Raw genomic sequence first — 18125 nt, 5'->3', positions numbered from 1 at the left:
CGAACGGCTATTAGAAGTCGTCGGCTTGGAGACATCGCCCTAGTCTCGCGCTACTAAGCGGATTTCGCCACCCAAACGCCTTCCAAGGAGAAGGACCTCGGTCTAGAAATAATCGCGTAGTTGTTCCTTAGGCCCTAGCTCCTTCAATGTCGCTGGTCATGACTCTAAGCGCACTTTGCCAGATGCAGTCCACCAATCGATTGACGGCAGCAACAACTGGCGAAAGGATTGCCTCTCATCTTCGCTAGCCGCTGGGGGATTGCTATTGTGCCTCCGATTGGGCAGTTCTCTGGAAGGATCTAAGTTAGGTGGTATTAATTTGTCGATATCTCTCGAATGGATCCCTAGAACCACGATCAAACGGCGGTAGCTGGTTTATTTTCATTGAATTGGAATGCGGAAATGAGACACGGTGCCATCCATCTCCTCCTCGAGGCTTCATCAGATATCCTCAATATCGGAACAATTTACCCTACGTACTAGGGCTATTTAGTACGTTACATTCGTCCTCGTTCAGTCTAATTCACATAGCCAGGGTGCAACCAGATATTGGGGGCCTTCGGAATATCAGGATGGGCCTCGGTTTCGCTTCGCCATCCATATCGCATGTTAAGACTCAAGAGTACTGTGTATGGCATTTTCACCAATGGCCGCCTATTCTTGGCCTGGAGGAATTTGACTATATATACTCGCACTATTAGCCTCTACTTTCCAGAATCTATAAGCATCTTTATTTTTTCGCTTTTCTCCCAATCAAAGCACCATGCGCCTTGGGTACCATCTCCACCTTTGGGGATTGTTCGCCCTTCCAGTCGTACTAGCCCAAGGCATCGACTACTCGGCTGCTGCACAGTCGATATCTGCTGCATTGGCCGATCCCTCGTTCGTCCCTTATACAAGACCCAACCAGAAGATTACCGAATTCATCGCTCTTGGTGATTCGTACACCGCGGGGACTGGCTGCAATGGCATTTACGAACAAACAGCCGGCGACGCCATTCGTGGGATGCGCGCATATCCCAGGCAAATGGCCCAAGATGCGGATAATTGGGGCTTTATCAACAACGACGACACTCTACCGCGGTTTAGCTTCCACGCTTATACTGGCGCTACGGTAGATGACCTGGTTATCTATCAGCTAAAGCAAGGAGCGTACAAAGACCACGATGATCTAGCACGCTACCAGCCATTCGGAAAACCGCAAATTGCTGTGGTGACTATTGGAGGCAACGACGCGCGGCTGTCGGAGTGAGTATTTCACGACCCTGTTATAGAATTGTGTTACAGATTCTGATTCCTGGGCCTGACCACGGGGATAATAGAGTATTAAACGCTTGCGTATACGACGCATGGAAGCCGAAAAATTGCAATACTTTGCTCAAAGATATTGAAAATGACCTTGACCCGGAAAAGGGGAAGTTTCAGCAGAAAGTCAACCTTGCGCTGTACGAGGTAGCACATGCAGGACGACTGGCCGGCGGTGCCGAGCCTCGCGAGAGCTTTCAGGTGTTTGTCCTCGAATATCTCACCTTCTTCAGTGATGCTATGGGCCCGGAGTGTAACGATTATACCTGGTGCACCTGGCCATTTTGCACGGGACCAAAACTCACTGAGGATCTCCGCAAGAGACTGAACAAATTGGTCCGCGAGGCCAACGAGGCCATTAAAAGGGCAGCTGAACCCCTCAAGAGAATGGGTGTGATATATGTGGAAGGCATCCAAGACATTTACAATGGTCACCGCTACTGTGAACAGGGGGCTTCTTCGAAAATGAATGAGTACAGCGTGTGGTTCTGGTCGCCGCATAGCGGCATTGACACACCTTCTGAAGGCCCGGGTGACCCCAGCAACTCTTGGTCGGAGGAGAACATTGATCTCGCGCAAGGGCTGCTAGACTTTATCTTCCCGGGTCAGGGCAAGCTGGTCTCCGATCTCTCTGCCGACGGCCCGCAGCCGTGGGAATGGGAGGGGGCTGAGAAGTTCCCGACCCTGCAGTCACTGCTGGATGCCGTACAGGCTGCTTCTGATGACGTCGATGCCCAGTTTCGCGCGCCGTTCCCTTACCTGCGCTCGTTCCACCCAAAGGCAACGGCGTACAGCCAGCACGCTCAGACGTTGTTTGCTGCCATTGCTGATAACCGCGACACGGTTGTGACTGGCAATCAAGGACAGCAGATTGCCATTGCGTCGTACATCAACCCCCTGGGAGACCCGGCCTCGTGGGAACGATTACTCGCATACGACACTCAAAAGGTGAGCGTTTTGGTCGCCAATGTTCTCAACGGTCCGGACTATGTGATCGAGGACAGTTGGAAATCGGTAATTGATCGCGCTGCCAGCCAAGGCAAAAAAATCATTGGTTACGTTCGGACTGGCTACCTGGGCGTGAGTCAGCAACAATTTACCACTCGGTTAGGCTCGCGAGACCTCGCGGACTGGGCCTCGCAGATTGAACAGGACATTGACAAGTGGTATGAGCTATACGGGAACAGTCTCGGCGGCATCTTCTTTGACGAAGGCTGGCCAGAATGCGGTCCCAATAATATCTACGCAGATCTCTATGCATACATTGACGAATACACGAAGCGGAAACACCCCGGCGCATATACAGTGCTTAACCCCGGCTCGCCAATTGCGCAATGCTTTTGAAGACACCATGGATACGCTTTTGACCTTTGAAAACAGCTACGAGGCCTACCAGAGCTCATTTGTACCGAATGATTGGACTCCAAAGGATCCACGGAAGATATGGCACATCATCTACAAAGTACCGCAGGATCAGATTGCAAATGTTGCCGCCCTCGCCAAGAGCCGCAATGTCGGGTTGATCGAAATTACTGATGATGTCCAACCAAACCCGTACGATAACCTCCCTAACGAAAGTTACATGCAAGCAGTGATCGGCGCCGTAAAAGGTGGCAAGCCTCCCGTCAGGAGCCCGGCTCAAGTTACCAACTCCTACATCGCTGGCATCCCAAGCGACGTGGCCGTCTCCTCTTCAGACTATAGCTCGGTCACCCTCACATGGTCTGCAGTCGCGAACGCTCTCGGCTACGCGGTTTACATGAACGGCAAACAGGTCCTGGAACTGCCAGCCTCATTGACCCGAGCCACGGTGGGCATGATCGAGCCGGGAACCTCAGGCATCTCCTTTGAGGTCCGGACGGTTTTATCTTCAGGCAGCGGAGGAGGAAGCTGGCGAACGATCTCCGCAAGCACAAAGAGTCTCCCGGAGGACGGTTCCATCGCCAGCGTCGGTTTCAACCTAAACGGCGACACCGTTACCTACACCGCGGACGTGCTGGTACCCTACGCATTCGTGCGCCTCTTCATTGGCAAGGACCAGCCGGACCCCGGCATCGGGCGCGGGTGGCCGATCCAGGCGCCACCCGATGTTACGGGAAGGGCGCAGCACCAGATCGTCAACTACCTTGTGGAAGGCAACGACTTCTACTCGGGACTCTACAAATATGCTGGCGCTTGGTACGAGACAACCTCAGCCAACGCGGACTGGACGTGGTCCTCTATCGGGGAGGCAAAGCAGACACAAAACGGGTACACGTATACGTGGGTCGTCCCGCTCGGTGGGACCGATGCGGTGGCTAAGGAGTATGTGATACAGGGCCAGGGATATGCCCCGATCAAGAATGTCTTCAAGGGAACACTTCGTCACTTTGGTACAGTGTGACGCCCAGGGGAAAGGAGGGCTGGACTCGTGAGGTAGCTACGGAAAGGCCATGTACATGAAGACCTCAAAGTCCCACGGTGGGGAGCAAGAGGTGCGTTGAAGGACCAGGGATATAGTTATGGATACATATAGGACTATGCTTGCATATTTTGTCCAATTGAGGTGTAGGATAGCTGCCACAGCTGTGGACAGATAGTGATTTATTCTGTCCAACCATACGACTTGTGGCATGAATAAAGACTTTTTGCAGCCTCTAAGGTTTGTCGCCCACAATTTATATACTGCTGCTTGGGTATGAGGGCAGTTGTGTGGGGGTTCATGCGTCGCCTGATCAAAATTAGCTTAGAACGAATCAATCTTATAAACGTATGCTTCTAACCTCCATGCAAAAAGAGGGCCTGGGATGGATAGATCTTGTATATTGATTTCCAGGTGTCGGTAATGAAACTGGTGTCTGCTTCTGAGAAAAAAAAAGAAAAAGGCAACCTAAAGGACGCAGAGGAGATGTATCAGCAAGCACTGGCAGGCTATGAAAAGGCACTTGGTCCTGATCACACATCCACCCTTGCAACAGTCAGCAATCTTGGGAATTTCTACCTTATTCAGGGCAAGCTAAAGGAGGCGGGGGAGATGTATCAGCGAGCACTGGCAGGCTATGAGAAGGCACTGGGTCCTGGTCATTCAAAGACACGCATGGTGTCCAGGTCTTTGGCATCACTCGCTACCTTTGGTGCTGAGCGCCCTCGTATAAGACACCCTGTATAGAATCTTCCACAGAAAATAACGTTCGAACTTGTTCATCAAAAATCACATCTACCATAGTTACCTCTCATCAACTTGGTTCAAACCCCCACTGCAAGCAAGTCATCGATTCGTAGTTCCAAGAATTTGGTACTGTACTACAGCGATAGATAATAGAGTATCAATATTTTTATGTGAGGTTTCGTGCAACGTAACCTATGTATTCTCCCTATTCCACATTTAAAACCCAAAGGCGAAAATGCAGCGACACTCATCTGGGTGCTGGTGGCTCAATAAAATACTCACGCTAGGGTCTTGGCGGTGGGGCGGGAAAAGAAACATAATGTGTTTGCTGGTGAAGGCGATTTCGAGAAAGACTGTATACTGTCGGAGACACTTTGGAGGCAGGAGCGACGAACTACGGAACACGAAAGCTCTGTTGAACAAGGATATCTGGATTCCGTGTTGTTGGTGTGGTGTACCGAGCGGGAGGTACCCCCTGACCAATGGCGGCCCCACCGACGGGAGGGCCCGAACCCTATCCCATAAACACCCAAGAAACCCACGCAAGCGACTTATTCAAAGACTCTTAGGCCCGAACAGCGATTAATACCACCCAAATCATTAGAAGACGAACGCGGAATGGCGAACCTCACCCTGCTATAGAGAATACCGGCTGAATCACTACCAGAGAGGTGTGGAAGCTTATTTATAAGCTTAAAGACATCATCAACTACTAAACCACGCTTATTAAATCCACTAAATCTGAGCTAGAGGAAGTTAAACACGACTAGAACGTTCTACGCGAATAGAATGAAAAGCTTCACGAGGAAGTCATAGCCCTGCGAACCCAGATTGAAACCACCTCGCCAGTACCCCCAACCAGATCATGGGCCGCAGTCGCAGCCAGCAGCACTAATAGGGCCCCACAACCAAGCCACTAATAACTAGAAAAGGAGCGGAACTACGTCCAAATTAGCACCTAGAGAACGTTTATCAACCTAAGAGATAATAATAATAATGATGGAAACACCTTTAGTCGATACCTTACCATAGACGCTGCCAACACCCATATTCGCGCGGCCCTCCTAAGCACCGCCTCGACCCAGGATGCTCAGGTGGCTGGGATTAGCACGACAAAGACAGGCTACATCATCTAATTTCAAGACCACAAGTCAGCGGAAGCTGCCCATAGCAATACTAAATGGCTAGACGAGCTCAGAAACAGCACGAAACTAGTAAAGCCTTAGTTTAGTATTATTATATACTACACGCTAACTAAGGAGTTCGACTTAGAGACCGCAAGTACCCAGGTAGTAGAGAAGATCATAGAGGAAAATAACCTAGCGGAACACGGTTTCCACATTAAAGAACTGGCTTGGTTAAAACAGAAGGATAAAGTACTAGGGAAGTTTGTATCATTAGGAATCTAGTTTAACTCCACAGAGGGAGTAGAATACATGCTTAATAACAGCCTCCTTATTAGTTAATGCTACATCGGCAGCGTTAAACGACGTAAGATTAAGAGAAAAAGATACTTCCAGTGCCAACGCTTCGGACACCTAGCATGGTCGTGCAAGGAGACCCCGCGATGCGGACATTACGCGGGGTAGTATGAGTGACAGCAATGCCCACCAGGGGTCAGGGCTCGATGCCTCGACTGTACTAGGGAACACCCAACTGGCGATCGACGATGCCCGACCCCCGCGACTTCTGACTCTAACCAATGTTAGAAAGGAACCTCCACGTACTACAGCTGAACATAATGAAATTAGGACCACGAATAGAAGCGCTTATTAACGACTACCAGACCCAAGACCTTGACATCCTCCTGATCCAGGAGCCATCCATCACCACCTACCAAACACATGTAAACCACAGTGCCTGGCGACTATACCAGCCTACCACTAACACCGACACGACTCAGTTCCGCAGTTTAGCCTACGTGAATTGAAGACTCTCAACCTCATCACACCGCCAGGTATACTGCAACCACCTAGATATTACAGCTATTAAGATCTAGACAGCTGACTCCTAAACCCTTGTCTTCTCTATCTACATACCCTCAGCGCCCATATTCACCGGTGATAACGGGTTAGCGGAACCCACGCTTACAGTAATTCAAAGCATAATCACTACCACTATACAAGAAGATCAATGATCCACTAACATCATTCTATCCAGAGATTTCAACCGCCACCACCCTATATGGAGTGGTAATAACATTTAACCTCGCTTTATCAAGGACGTAAGTAACCTAATTACCTACTTCCAAACTAACAGCCTCTAGAGCTGCCTCCCACAGGGCACAGCAACCTTCTAGCCCCTTAATGACCCCAGAAAGTTCTCTACCATCGACTAAACGGTCACCAACTGGCCGGATCTACTTGTCAAATGTCACCTATACCATGAAAATTACAGATCTAACCACCGCGCCACGTACTCGGAATGGAAATTACAAACACAGGTCAGGGCACCTACCAAACCAAGGAAAGCATACGATCGTGTGGAATGGAACAAGATTAGTAAGGATATAAACTAATAAATAGGCCCATGGAAGGATATAAAGACCTAACCCACACTAAACGCGGTCATCTAAAAGCTCATTAAAGCCACGAGCCAGGCAGTCGACTATTTCATGCTAGATACACGGCCAACACTATACTCCAAATAATGGTTCACACTAGACCTTAAAGTCTAATAAGTCGAAGTTAACCAAACCTAACAGAGATGGCAGGCAAGCTGCGCCGAGCTAGGCCAAGATCACCCTCACTCTACTACTGCGTTTCATGACATGTAACATAAGCAATGAGTATGGACTTAGATGATTAAAAAAGTAAAAGCTTCACACTAGCGAAGATTTCTAGACGAGGCCGGTGAGGGAAAACTCTAGAAAGTGGCCACCTACATAAAGCCATAAGAGTCATGGGGATGCGTCCTAATACTATAGACCAGCGCAGAGGAGCATACTAAGAACGAAGACAAAGCATAGGTGTTTCTAAACGTATTTTTCCCCACAATGAACACGCTAGATCTTAGCAATCTAACCATATCACAGCTGGAACTTTCATGGCAACTAATCACTGAACTTGAGATTTAATGATCCCTTAACGCGGCTAACGGGACCATAGCACCAGGAGAAGACAACCTGCTAATACTAGTTTAGAAAAAGCTCTAGATACACCTAAAAATACTTATCACTAACATCTTTACTGCGTCCGTGAATCTAGGTTACCACCTGAAATAATAGCAAAGTGCTAAGATAGTAGTACTATAAAAGCTAGGAAAGTCTGATTACACTAACCCTAGATCCTACCATCCGATCTCACTTCTAAACACGCTCGGCAAGCTTCTTGAAGCAGTCATGGCCTGACGACTCTCATACCTAGCAGAAAAACATGGTTTACTACTAAACAGCCAGTTTAGGGGACGCCTAGGTTGAATGACTAAGCAGGCGCTGCTGGTACTCTTGAATTTAATAGACCAAGCCTGGTATAAACACCACGTTGTCACCCTTGTTACTTTTAACTTAAAAGGCGCATTTAACGGAGTCAACTAGAGGAGCCTTGACGCCTGCCTACACGCGAGGAGGATCCCCTCTATCACGAGAAAGTGGATCGCGAGTTTTATGAGCGACCGCCATGTAAGTATTAGATTTAACGACTTTCGCACTGTAATAGAACCACTAGTGAACGCAGGACTAGTGTAGGGATTACTACTCTCCCTAATTTTATTCACATTCTTTAACGCGGACCTGGTTAAACAACCTATTAATATCTATAGGGGCGCGTCAGCCTTCATTAATAATTACTTTTAGTGGCGAGTGGGACGCTCTACCAAGGAAAACCTGGCCTAGATATAATTAGAAGACATCCCATGAATTAAGGCCTAGGCGCGGAAGACTGGGTCCTGCTTTATAGCTAAGAAAACCAAGCTTATTCACTTTACTAGGAAAAAGCACGAATAACTAGAGAGATCAGTAGTGCTGAATGGCACAGTGGTCTGACTATCACCCACGGCAAAGCTACTAGGGGTGGTGTTTGACTGGGAGCTATGGTAGAAGGAGCACGTCTAATAGGCTATTAAACAAGTAACTAAAACAACCATCGCCCTCTATGGACTACGACATCTGCGTCCTGAGTAGATGCGTCAACTCTACCAGGCATGTGTGGCACCCGTCGTGGACTATGTATCAACCGTGTGGCATGACCCGCTGCGCGATAAAACCCACCTACGACACTTGAACACCGTATAGAGGACCCTGTTAATCTACATTCTCTCGGCATTTAGGACAGTGGTGACCGCCACCCTAGAAGTGGAAGCCTATATTCTCCCTATACACCTCCGTCTCCGCCACCGCGCCTAACGCACCATAGCCAGGCTACACACGCTACCGCGCGACCACCCTATCTAGGACATATTATCCCAAGCTTAGAAACGAAGGAATAACATTAGATCGCACGCGCGCTTTCCCCTGGCTGAAGCGCTAAAGACTATGAACGTGGACCAACTAAACGAGTTAGAAATGATCAACCCATGCCCGCTGCCACCATGGTGAAATAAGGCATTTGTAGAGATTAACGTCGAATCAGACCAAGAGACAGCCAGGGAAAACGCCGAGGCCATAGGTTCTAGATCTAACATTATTATCTACTTGGATACCTCCGGGCAAGAAGGCCATCTAGGGGCTGCTATCATCGCACTTAATAATGACCAGAGGGTGAGCCAATCCTAATAGGTACAGGTGGGATCCATGGACTGCTAGTCAGTCCACGTCGCGGAGCTCATAGGCATCTTTCACGCCATTAGCGTGGTACTTAAGATATTCTACCAACGCCCGAGCCAAATAGATAGCAGCCCAACCACTGCAACTATCATATGTGATAGTAGATTAGTATTATAAGCAATCCAGAGCGTGAAGAATATATCAGGATAATAAATCATCCACGCGATCCTCCAAGCAGCCACTAAGATTCAAGTGAAGAATATTAATCTCCACCTCTAATGGGTACCAGGACATTGCAATAACCCTAGTAATAACACGGCAGACTGGTTAGCTAAAGCTGCTACGCACCCAGGTCAAACCCACTCCTTCTGCCCGCTGCTGATGAGGGAGATGGCGCGAATCTAGGATGGAATCCATGCTTAGTGGGAGTAAGAATGGAGATCCAGCACTAAAGGTGACCACCTATAAAAGATTAATAATACCCTGCCCGCGAACTATACCTAAAAGCTATATAGTTCCCTACCTAGAAACTAAGCTTACCTACTTACACAGCTCTATACAGGCCATAACTGGTTATCCACCTTCACTAAGAAACACAGCTTCCGCGACAATGACCTGTGCGCGTGCGGCGCGCGGGAGACGGTTATCCATGTGATAGTAGACTGTCTGAGGTTACAAGGGCTACGAATGAAATTAAGGAGAGAGGTTAGAGACGCGTTTAATAGTATATCAAGTCTACTAGGAGGCTCAACCTAAGGTAAGAAAGGTAATCCAGATATCATCTCATGGGTTAAAACGGTTAACGCCGTGCTAGACTTCGTTAAGGCGTCACAGAGATTTCGTAGTCGCGCGCCACGAGGGCAGCCTAATAATGGGAGCGGCAAGTAGGCCATGACAGGCCGTGACAAGGCTCTAAGTTCGTTTTCAGGAAGTGGAAGAGTCTACATGTACATAATCAGATATATATAGTTGTTGTAGCCTGCATATCGCTTTGGCGAGGGGTCAGGGTAAATGAAAGCATCATCATCATCGACTGTATACTGTCAAGTGACATCCCTGCTACAGCTGGCAAGATGCCGCTCGGAAACCACATTCCGCAACGCGACATTATTGCCAGTCAGAAATAGTGGGGTGCTAAATTCTTGTTCTTGAGCTTGTCCAAGCTTAGTTTGTCCTAGGCTCCAACAGAGAGACCATTCATTGGCGAGCCGATGAACCGAGGACGATATAAGGCGGGGTAAGATGACTCCAACCTGCATTTTATTTTGCTTCCAAAGTGGCTGATCAACTTCATGCGTGTTGTAGCTATGCATACATGCACCAGGCGATGGTAGGTGCACTACTGTAGACCATTTTGCGTCCTGGGTATCTTGTCCCAAACGACGCCCAGGCTTGCCTTGTTCGTGACTCAACAGTAAAAGTTGGCACGGGACGGCTACATAGATTAACCGCCTGAACTATCTCTCAGACACCAACACCATTGATAACACTAGTAATAGTTTCTGGGTCATTCGTTCTAACGCGGGGAACTGTCGGCTACTGTTCACCACTATTGAGGGCCCGATGTAACTTTCCCCAGCTTTTTATGGTACCAACGAGAGAGGCTACCACCACTGAATGGAAGCGCCCCATATGTGCGGAATCCAGTTTCCGCCATGAAGGGGAACGTCAATGGCCAGAATAGTGGCATTGGCCGTTGGATTGCTGGGTGGAGGCCTGAAAGCCGGCGGGGTCGGGGTCTTGTTCGCAACAAGCAATGCACTAGCGCTGACCTTGCAGGAATGTGACTTGACGTTAGCGCCTTGAGCCTGTGCACTAATGGATAGAGGGCCATGTTGGAGTAGGCCAATGGACGAAGATTGGTACTCGCTCCGCTGGCTGTGGGTTTGAAACCGTTCCTGACTGGCCTTCACTGCCGGCGCATTTATTCTTCGAGCGTGGGTAGGGAATCTTAGAGCTTCTATCAGATAATATCGGCAAATGGTACAATCTAAGCGAGTCCCGGCGGAGGATATGTTCAATGGAGTAGGCAATGGAGTAGATATGCTGTTCAAGGGTCGCGTGGAGCTGAGCTTATATATCAAGTGGTCCGGGACATAGACTGTGATAATTCTACGACTCATTTGGAATCCGGCCAGATACAAGACCCACATTCTGCATCCATGATGCTTCCCCTTTACGCAATTGTCTGCCTGGTCCGCGCCTCTTCGGCGACGCAGAACACCCCCGATGTGCCCATTCCCACACCCGACTATTTCCCAACCACCCTTGGTCCGTTTGCAGGTGCTACCAAGGCCGGAGAGGCCGCGTTCCTCGCCTAAACCAATCCCGTCTTCACCGAGCCAACCTACATCCCAAACGCACCGTTGGTAACCAACCTTCCCATATCGGGCCAGCCCCATGGCGGCAACATCTTTCCCTTGATGGGTACAGTGAGGTACGTTTTGACTGTTTCGAGGAGGAGCTCTGTCTTATTTGGCTCTGTCTTTTATGATATAGCCCCTACCTATCCAACCCTGTGGGATTCGGCGTGGATGAGTACCCACTGCCACCTGGCGCAAATATCACGCAGATGCACATGGTTCACCGTCATGGCGCGCGATACCCGACCTCGGGCTCTGCAACGGGCGAATGGGCGCAAAAGATCATTGGATCTCGCAGGGACGGGACGCAATTTACGGGCGATCTCGCGTTTCTCAATCACTGGACCTACAGGCTCGGAGAGGCCGAGTTAACCGCACGGGGCCGGCAAGAGTTATTCGATAGTGGCGTCCTCCATTTCTTCAACTACGGGAAGCTCCATGACGCCGCGTCGAAAATCGTCGTTCGCACAACGACGATGGTGAGGATGCTGCAGTCTGCGGAGAACTTCCTTAATGGATTCTTCGGTCCGGCGTGGACGAATAATGCGACCCTCGAGGTTCTCATCGAGAGTGAGGGGTTCAATAACTCGCTCGCGGGGAACAAGATGTGTGACAACGCTGCCAACGGGAACGGCGCGACAGGCGACCAGGCAATGGACGAGTGGATGGCCGTGTACCTCCGAAACGCAACAGAGCGTTTTCGCGGGCAGATTTTCGGGGATCTGAGCGCAAACTGGACAGTCGAGGATACCTATAATGCCCAGACCATGTGCCCCTACGAGACAGTCGCCTTGGGCTATAGCTCCTTCTGCACACTATTCACGTGGGAAGAGTGGGAAGGGTTCGGGTACATGACGGACCTGAAGCTGTATGGGAGCTACGGCATGGCTTCTCCGGTGGGCCGATCAATCGGTCTCGGGTACGTCGAGGAGTTGATTGCACGGCTGGAAGGCCACCTGCCGAACCCGCCAGAGGATTCCATCGCATTCAACAAGACGCTCGATTCGAGGACGGCGACCTTCCCGCTGAACCAAACTGTCTATTTGGATTTCAGTCACGATGACGAGATGTTCTCCATGTTGACAGCCTTGGGGCTCACGCAGTTTGGCGAATTCCTACCATCAACAAAGCCCTCCCCGAACCGTGCACTCGTCGGAAGCCACATTGTCCCCTTTGCAGCACGCTTCGTGATCGAAATCATCCAGGCGCCAAAGCCCATCCGCGCGACTAGGCCCAAGGATGGAGGAGTTTCCGGTCCTATATATGAGCAAACAGGCGATGAGACGGTTTACGTACATATGCTCATCAACCAGCGGACTGTGCCACTGGGACAGAGCATTGCCGCTTGTGGTCGACGTGATGATGGGTATTGTGAGTTGTCGACCTTTCTACGCGCGCAGCGGGAGAATATCGACAAGGCCAACTACGAGGCTAGCTGTTTCGGGGATTATAGCCTGCCCGCCTATGGAGCGATCAGAGATGGTGCTTACCCAAGGAATGTGAAATTCTGACACTGCACAACGCATTCATGTCCATGGTAACAGCTCCCTTCATCCATCCGCGCATCTCGCGACCACGCAGTCTAGGTCTTGAACGCACTGCCACGTGGGACATAAATCTATATACTCACGTACTGCGGCTTTCTGGTTGCTGAATGATAGGAAGGACAGCACTACCTGCGTGTTGCATAGCAAGACCTGGTGAGAATTTCCAGTATGTAACCAGTCGCAACAAACAATAGTAAGCTTGTTAGATCAAGGGCTTGGCGCCCCTTCTACTATGATTATACTTGCCCCGTACACATGTACCTAGTAATTCTTCACCTATGCAGACGAAAAGGTACTTCCATGGGCATACACTCGGAAGCAGGCGACAGAAAAGCAGCTTTTATTTCTTTCTAACCAACAGTGCAGAGGCACATAATGAGTCGGGATCTCTGTCGGGAGAGTAGGAGATGCTGAGATACAGCCAATAGAAGAGAACCAACGCCCGTTGTAGCATAGTACTCACGCACGAGCGTGAAGCTAAAGCCACGAAAGTCATCACTCTAAGTATTACTGCGTATCCGAGTTATTGCCAATAATCACAATTCAGAAATTAGGCTATATTATGGCTAGATTATTGCCGTTAGCCCGGACCAGTCACCAAAATTAGGGCAATGCTGTGCACTCCGGCTGGCAGGGGCGAGCAGATAGAGTGCTGACTATCAAGATTCGCCTAGAAGCCAATTTGACACGCGATGCAAAAGACCCCTTTCAGGCTAAAAGGTCTGCCCTTGGAATATGCTGGCCAATTGGTGTGTTGGCCAAGAAGCAATCGTGCCCCTTGGAACACGCGTTTCCGTGGTCGTCAAGGTCCCCAATACGAACGTCGTGGCGCTAGGGCAAGATCCGGTGTTTCTCCTGCGGGGAGGCTGCCCTAAATCGGCGCTAGGGGCTCAAGGGTTCCAATCCCTCTGTTTCTCCGGCTGTTCATTTGCCCATCCCCCGCATTCGAGCTGTCACCTGAACCGCCCCATGGGGCCGACATCCCGTGGTCCGGACCTCGCTTGGGTTGTGGACCATGAGTATAGCCTGAATTCCTTGCACCCATGCATATAAATCTTTTTAAGAGGATACGTTCTCGTCGACTAGACTCCGTTGACATCGCTCTCAGAGGCGTTGTCTCCATTTTATCGGACGAAGCAGATTACCGCCACCATGGGATTCTCCCTCCGCCCACCCAAACAGACGCGCAGCGTCGTGCCCCAGAAACCAGCAAAGGGGCACTTCTTCTTCGCGCACAAGGAATTCGCCCGCGTCCCGTGGTGGAAGCGCAAGAACATGCGCACGCTCTACATCTACATCGTCATCCTGATCCTCAGCAACACAGCCAACGGCTTCGACGGGTCCATGATGAACGGCCTGCAAACGCTGTCCTACTGGCAGGAGTACTTCAACTACCCGCGCGGCGCCCTTTTGGGCCTGTTCAATGCGAGCATGAGTCTGGGCTCCCTCATCGGCCTCTTTGTCGTTCCGTATTTGATTGATTGGCGGGGGCGGAAAATGGGGCTCGTTGTTGGGTGTGTGATTATGCTCCTGGCCGTGGGGTTGCAGTCTGGCGCGCAGAACTTTGGCATGTTTGTGGCTGCTCGCATTGTGATTGGGTTTGGGGATTGTATTGTCCTGGGGAGCGCGCCGCTTCTCATCGCCGAGATTGCGCATCCGCAGGATCGTGCCGTCTTGGTTACCTTGAGCGGTGCGTCGTATCATTCGGGCGCGTTTATCGCTAGCTGGGTAACGCTGGGGACATTGGATATTCCGGTAAGTCGTTCTTGTTGCACGATCTGTCTTTGTGACATTGACCATTTGACTGATGATTTCAGAGTGACTGGTCATGGCGCCTCCCCAGCCTGCTGCAAGCCATTTGCACCATAATAATCATCGCGGGCGTCTGGTGGATGCCGGAAAGCCCACGTTGGCTCATCTACAAAGACCGCCACGAAGAGGCCCTCAACATCCTAGTCAAGTACCACGCCGAAGGCGACGAAAGCGACGAATTCGTGCAACTCGAGTACGCCGAAATCAACGCCGCAATCGCACTGGATAAAGCGACGGGCCAGACAGGGTGGGTCGATTTCCTCCGGACCCGGGGAAACCGCAAGCGAATCGCTCTCATCACGGCGCTGGGTCTGTTTAGCCAGTGGAGCGGCAATGGCCTCATCTCATATTATCTGAAATATGTCATGGACAGTGTCGGCATTACAAAGGCCCAGACGCAGTTGGGGATCAACGCTGGCATGAAGACGGAAGGACTCGTCACGAACTTTGTGTTTGCGTTCTTCATTGAGATCCTGGGGCGCCGACCGATGTACCTTGTGTCTACTATTGGAACCTGTGTCGTGTTCAATGCCTGGACGATTGTCTCGGCGCGGTACGAGATCGCACCGAACAAGGGACTGGGGTACGCCTTTGTCTTTCTCACTTTCCTCTACGGCGTCTTCTACGATATCAAGTGAGTGTCTCTCTCCCTTACCCTTGTTAGCTGCTAACTTGGTTACTAGATCCGGCCTCATGGCCACATATACCACCGAAATCCTCCCCTACGGCCTGCGCGCCAAGGGCTTCACCTGGCTCAACTTCTGCGTGACCGGAGCACTCTTCTTCAACCAGTACATCAACGCGATTGCCCTCGACGCTTTGGCCTGGAAGTACTACATTGTCTACTGTGTGTTTCTTGGCTTCGAAGTCTTTGTTATCTACTCGTTCCTGATTGAGACGCGGTATACGCCGATGGAGGAAATCGCTCGGTACTTTGACGGAGACAGTGCGGTGGATGTCGGCGAGGTCGCGACTGCGGACATGAAAGAGAAGGGGTATGTGTATGAGATGGGGCCAGTGAAGGGGGCTACTGCGGTGCATGTTGAGAGGCAGGAGTAGAGTGCTGTTTGGTCTTATCTAGGCCATGTGGGAGTTGAGGGTTGCTTGAGATTTTGTTTGAGATTTGGAGTTAACCCTCCCGTTGGCGAATCTATATAGTGACAGGCAAGGATTCCATAGTACCGTTGCGCACCAGAAAACTGAGATTGCGCAGTTCATTTGCCGATGAACAGTGGCTTTTGGATGCTGCTACCTAGATAATTTCTTCGAACCCCTTTCCCATTTTCACGTACTTGTTGGAGTGGCAGAATCCGGCGAGACTAGTATTCGTCATCCAATCGCAATTGATATCGTTCTCGAGACCGTCTGGACCGGGCGTTTAGCATAAACAATTTAGCCTATTTTGAAATCAACCTCGATGCTAATCCGGGGCACCCTATTGTCCGACTTGCACCGTCCTGGCGATTCCCTGGTACATAAGACTTGCTTTGCCCTCACTTAGTTTTTAATGCTAATTAAGCTACCTACCTATACCGACACCAGGTACCATGCCTCAGGCTACAAACCCCATTATCCCCGGATTCGCACCGGACCCCTCGATAGTCAAGGCCGGCGAATGGTACTTCCTGGTGACATCCAGCTTTCACATGTTCCCCGGGCTGCCGATATACGTTTCCAAAGATTTAGGGTCCTGGAAGCAGATTGGTGAGCTTCTGACACTATAGCCAGCAGGAATAAAAAAAAGCCCCAGCTAAGTCCAATCATCAATTAGGAAACGTCATCAACCGACGCACACAGCTCAGCCTCGCCCTATCGGACACGCGACTACACCCACTCTCGAACCCCAGCGAGTTCCTGCTCGCCACAGGTGGTCTCTACGCACCCACGATCCGATACCACCAAGGAACCTTCTACGTCGTCTGCACGAACGTGAAGCACGTGGACAGTGACAATACCTCGTTCGGCAACTTCATCGCATCGACCTCCCTCGAGGGCATCTGGTCCGACGACTGGAGCGACCCCGTCTACTATGACTCCCGCGGAATCGACCCCAGCCTATTCATAGCCAACGATGGCACGGCCTACATCCAGGGGTCCGCGGCACCGGGTCCATATACGACGATCAACATGTTCCAAGTCGATCTGCACACGGGCGCCAAGCTCTCTGAGGAGAAGGTTATCTGGCGCGGGACTGGCGGGATCTACCCGGAGGGCCCGCATCTTTATCAGAAAGATGGCTGGTTCTATCTCCTGATCTCGGAGGGTGGGACGCACGAGGAACATATGCTTACCATGGCGCGGGCGCGGGAGATCTGGGGGCCGTATGAGGGCTGTCCGCATAATCCGATCCTGACGGCGTTTGGGACGGAGGAGTATATCCAGTGTACGGGGCATTGTGATGTGTTTCAGGATGAGCAGCAGCGGTGGTGGGGGGTTTGTCTTGGGATTCGCAGGGGCGAGGGGCGGCGTGGGATCATGGGGAGGGAAACGTTTATTACGCCGGGGAGCTGGGATGGGGAGTGGCTTTCACTCCAGCTGGTCAAGTCGCGTGTGGAAGGGATTCCTGCAGTTCTGAGTGAATCCAGACTGTCGGCAGCGCCGGGCGTGGACTTTCTCTACATTCGTGATGCAGTGCTCGAGAATTACCGAGTTGACAACGAACGGTCGATCCGTCTGACAGCCACGTCTATTGACTTCTCGGAACCCGAGAAAAGCCCAACGTTTATCGGCAAGCGACAGCGCTTGTTGGCCGGCACGAGCAGCGTCGTGATCCCCAAGTTCACTCAATACCGCGGGCAAGCCAATCTCAAAGTAGGTCTTGCCTGTTACAAGGATGAGCACCGCTATGTTCGGATCTGTTACGCGTCCGATGGCCACAGGATCGTCTTTGAAATCGTGAACAAGGCCAAGAAGCTTGCAAGGACAGCGAGTCATGTGGTGGATGCTACTACGAGCATGAATGCTCTAGGGCTGCGCATCGAGCACACCGAGAACGAATACCGAATGCTGTACACTTATGCAGACCAGGCCAACTGGGAGTGTCTGGCCACGGTCGATACCCTTGAGATGACGGATGCCGATTTCATTGGTCCAGTAATGGGAGTGTTCGCCGTCGCTACCGATTCAGTCGATGTTCAGTTTGAAGAGCTAAAGGTTGACTAGAACTGGGTGCGGCTATGAGAAATAGATACCTGGTCTGTCGGCAATTGTTTCGAGGTATGGGAACGGGCATTTGAAGACCTCTGCGG

General features: G+C 50.8%; 4 protein-coding genes across 4 annotated transcripts; all 4 read left to right on the top strand.

The window, feature by feature from the left end:
* Positions 1–763: 763 nt before the first annotated feature.
* On the top strand, positions 764–3688 carry BJX68DRAFT_263610 (SGNH hydrolase-type esterase domain-containing protein; the record flags this gene model as incomplete). The annotated part of the gene is made up of 3 exons (XM_071044734.1): positions 764–1248; positions 1323–2610; positions 2702–3688. The coding sequence occupies 3 exons, from the start codon at positions 764–766 to the stop codon at positions 3686–3688; spliced, it is 2760 nt and encodes a 919-aa protein (XP_070902273.1).
* A 7632-nt stretch (positions 3689–11320) lies between these two features.
* BJX68DRAFT_253342 (histidine phosphatase family protein) lies at positions 11321–13029 on the top strand (the record flags this gene model as incomplete). Its single annotated transcript, XM_071042706.1, has 3 exons — positions 11321–11386; positions 11498–11592; positions 11655–13029. 3 exons carry the CDS (start codon positions 11321–11323, stop codon positions 13027–13029), a joined length of 1536 nt encoding a protein of 511 aa, XP_070902272.1.
* Positions 13030–14217: 1188 nt separating this feature from the next.
* BJX68DRAFT_253341 (putative hexose transporter) lies at positions 14218–15936 on the top strand (the record flags this gene model as incomplete). Its single annotated transcript, XM_071042705.1, has 3 exons — positions 14218–14820; positions 14883–15511; positions 15561–15936. The coding sequence occupies 3 exons, from the start codon at positions 14218–14220 to the stop codon at positions 15934–15936; spliced, it is 1608 nt and encodes a 535-aa protein (XP_070902271.1).
* A 488-nt stretch (positions 15937–16424) lies between these two features.
* BJX68DRAFT_253340 (putative xylosidase/arabinosidase) lies at positions 16425–18039 on the top strand (the record flags this gene model as incomplete). Its single annotated transcript, XM_071042704.1, has 2 exons — positions 16425–16581; positions 16649–18039. The coding sequence occupies 2 exons, from the start codon at positions 16425–16427 to the stop codon at positions 18037–18039; spliced, it is 1548 nt and encodes a 515-aa protein (XP_070902270.1).
* Positions 18040–18125: the final 86 nt, after the last annotated feature.

The sequence above is a fragment of the Aspergillus pseudodeflectus genome (assembly GCF_044049435.1).
Source record: "Aspergillus pseudodeflectus strain CBS 756.74 chromosome Unknown BJX68scaffold_8, whole genome shotgun sequence".
In the NCBI taxonomy this organism is placed as follows: Eukaryota; Fungi; Ascomycota; class Eurotiomycetes; order Eurotiales; family Aspergillaceae; genus Aspergillus; species Aspergillus pseudodeflectus.
Note: the sequence above shows the minus strand (reverse complement) of the source record. Positions and strands in the feature narration are given on the sequence as shown.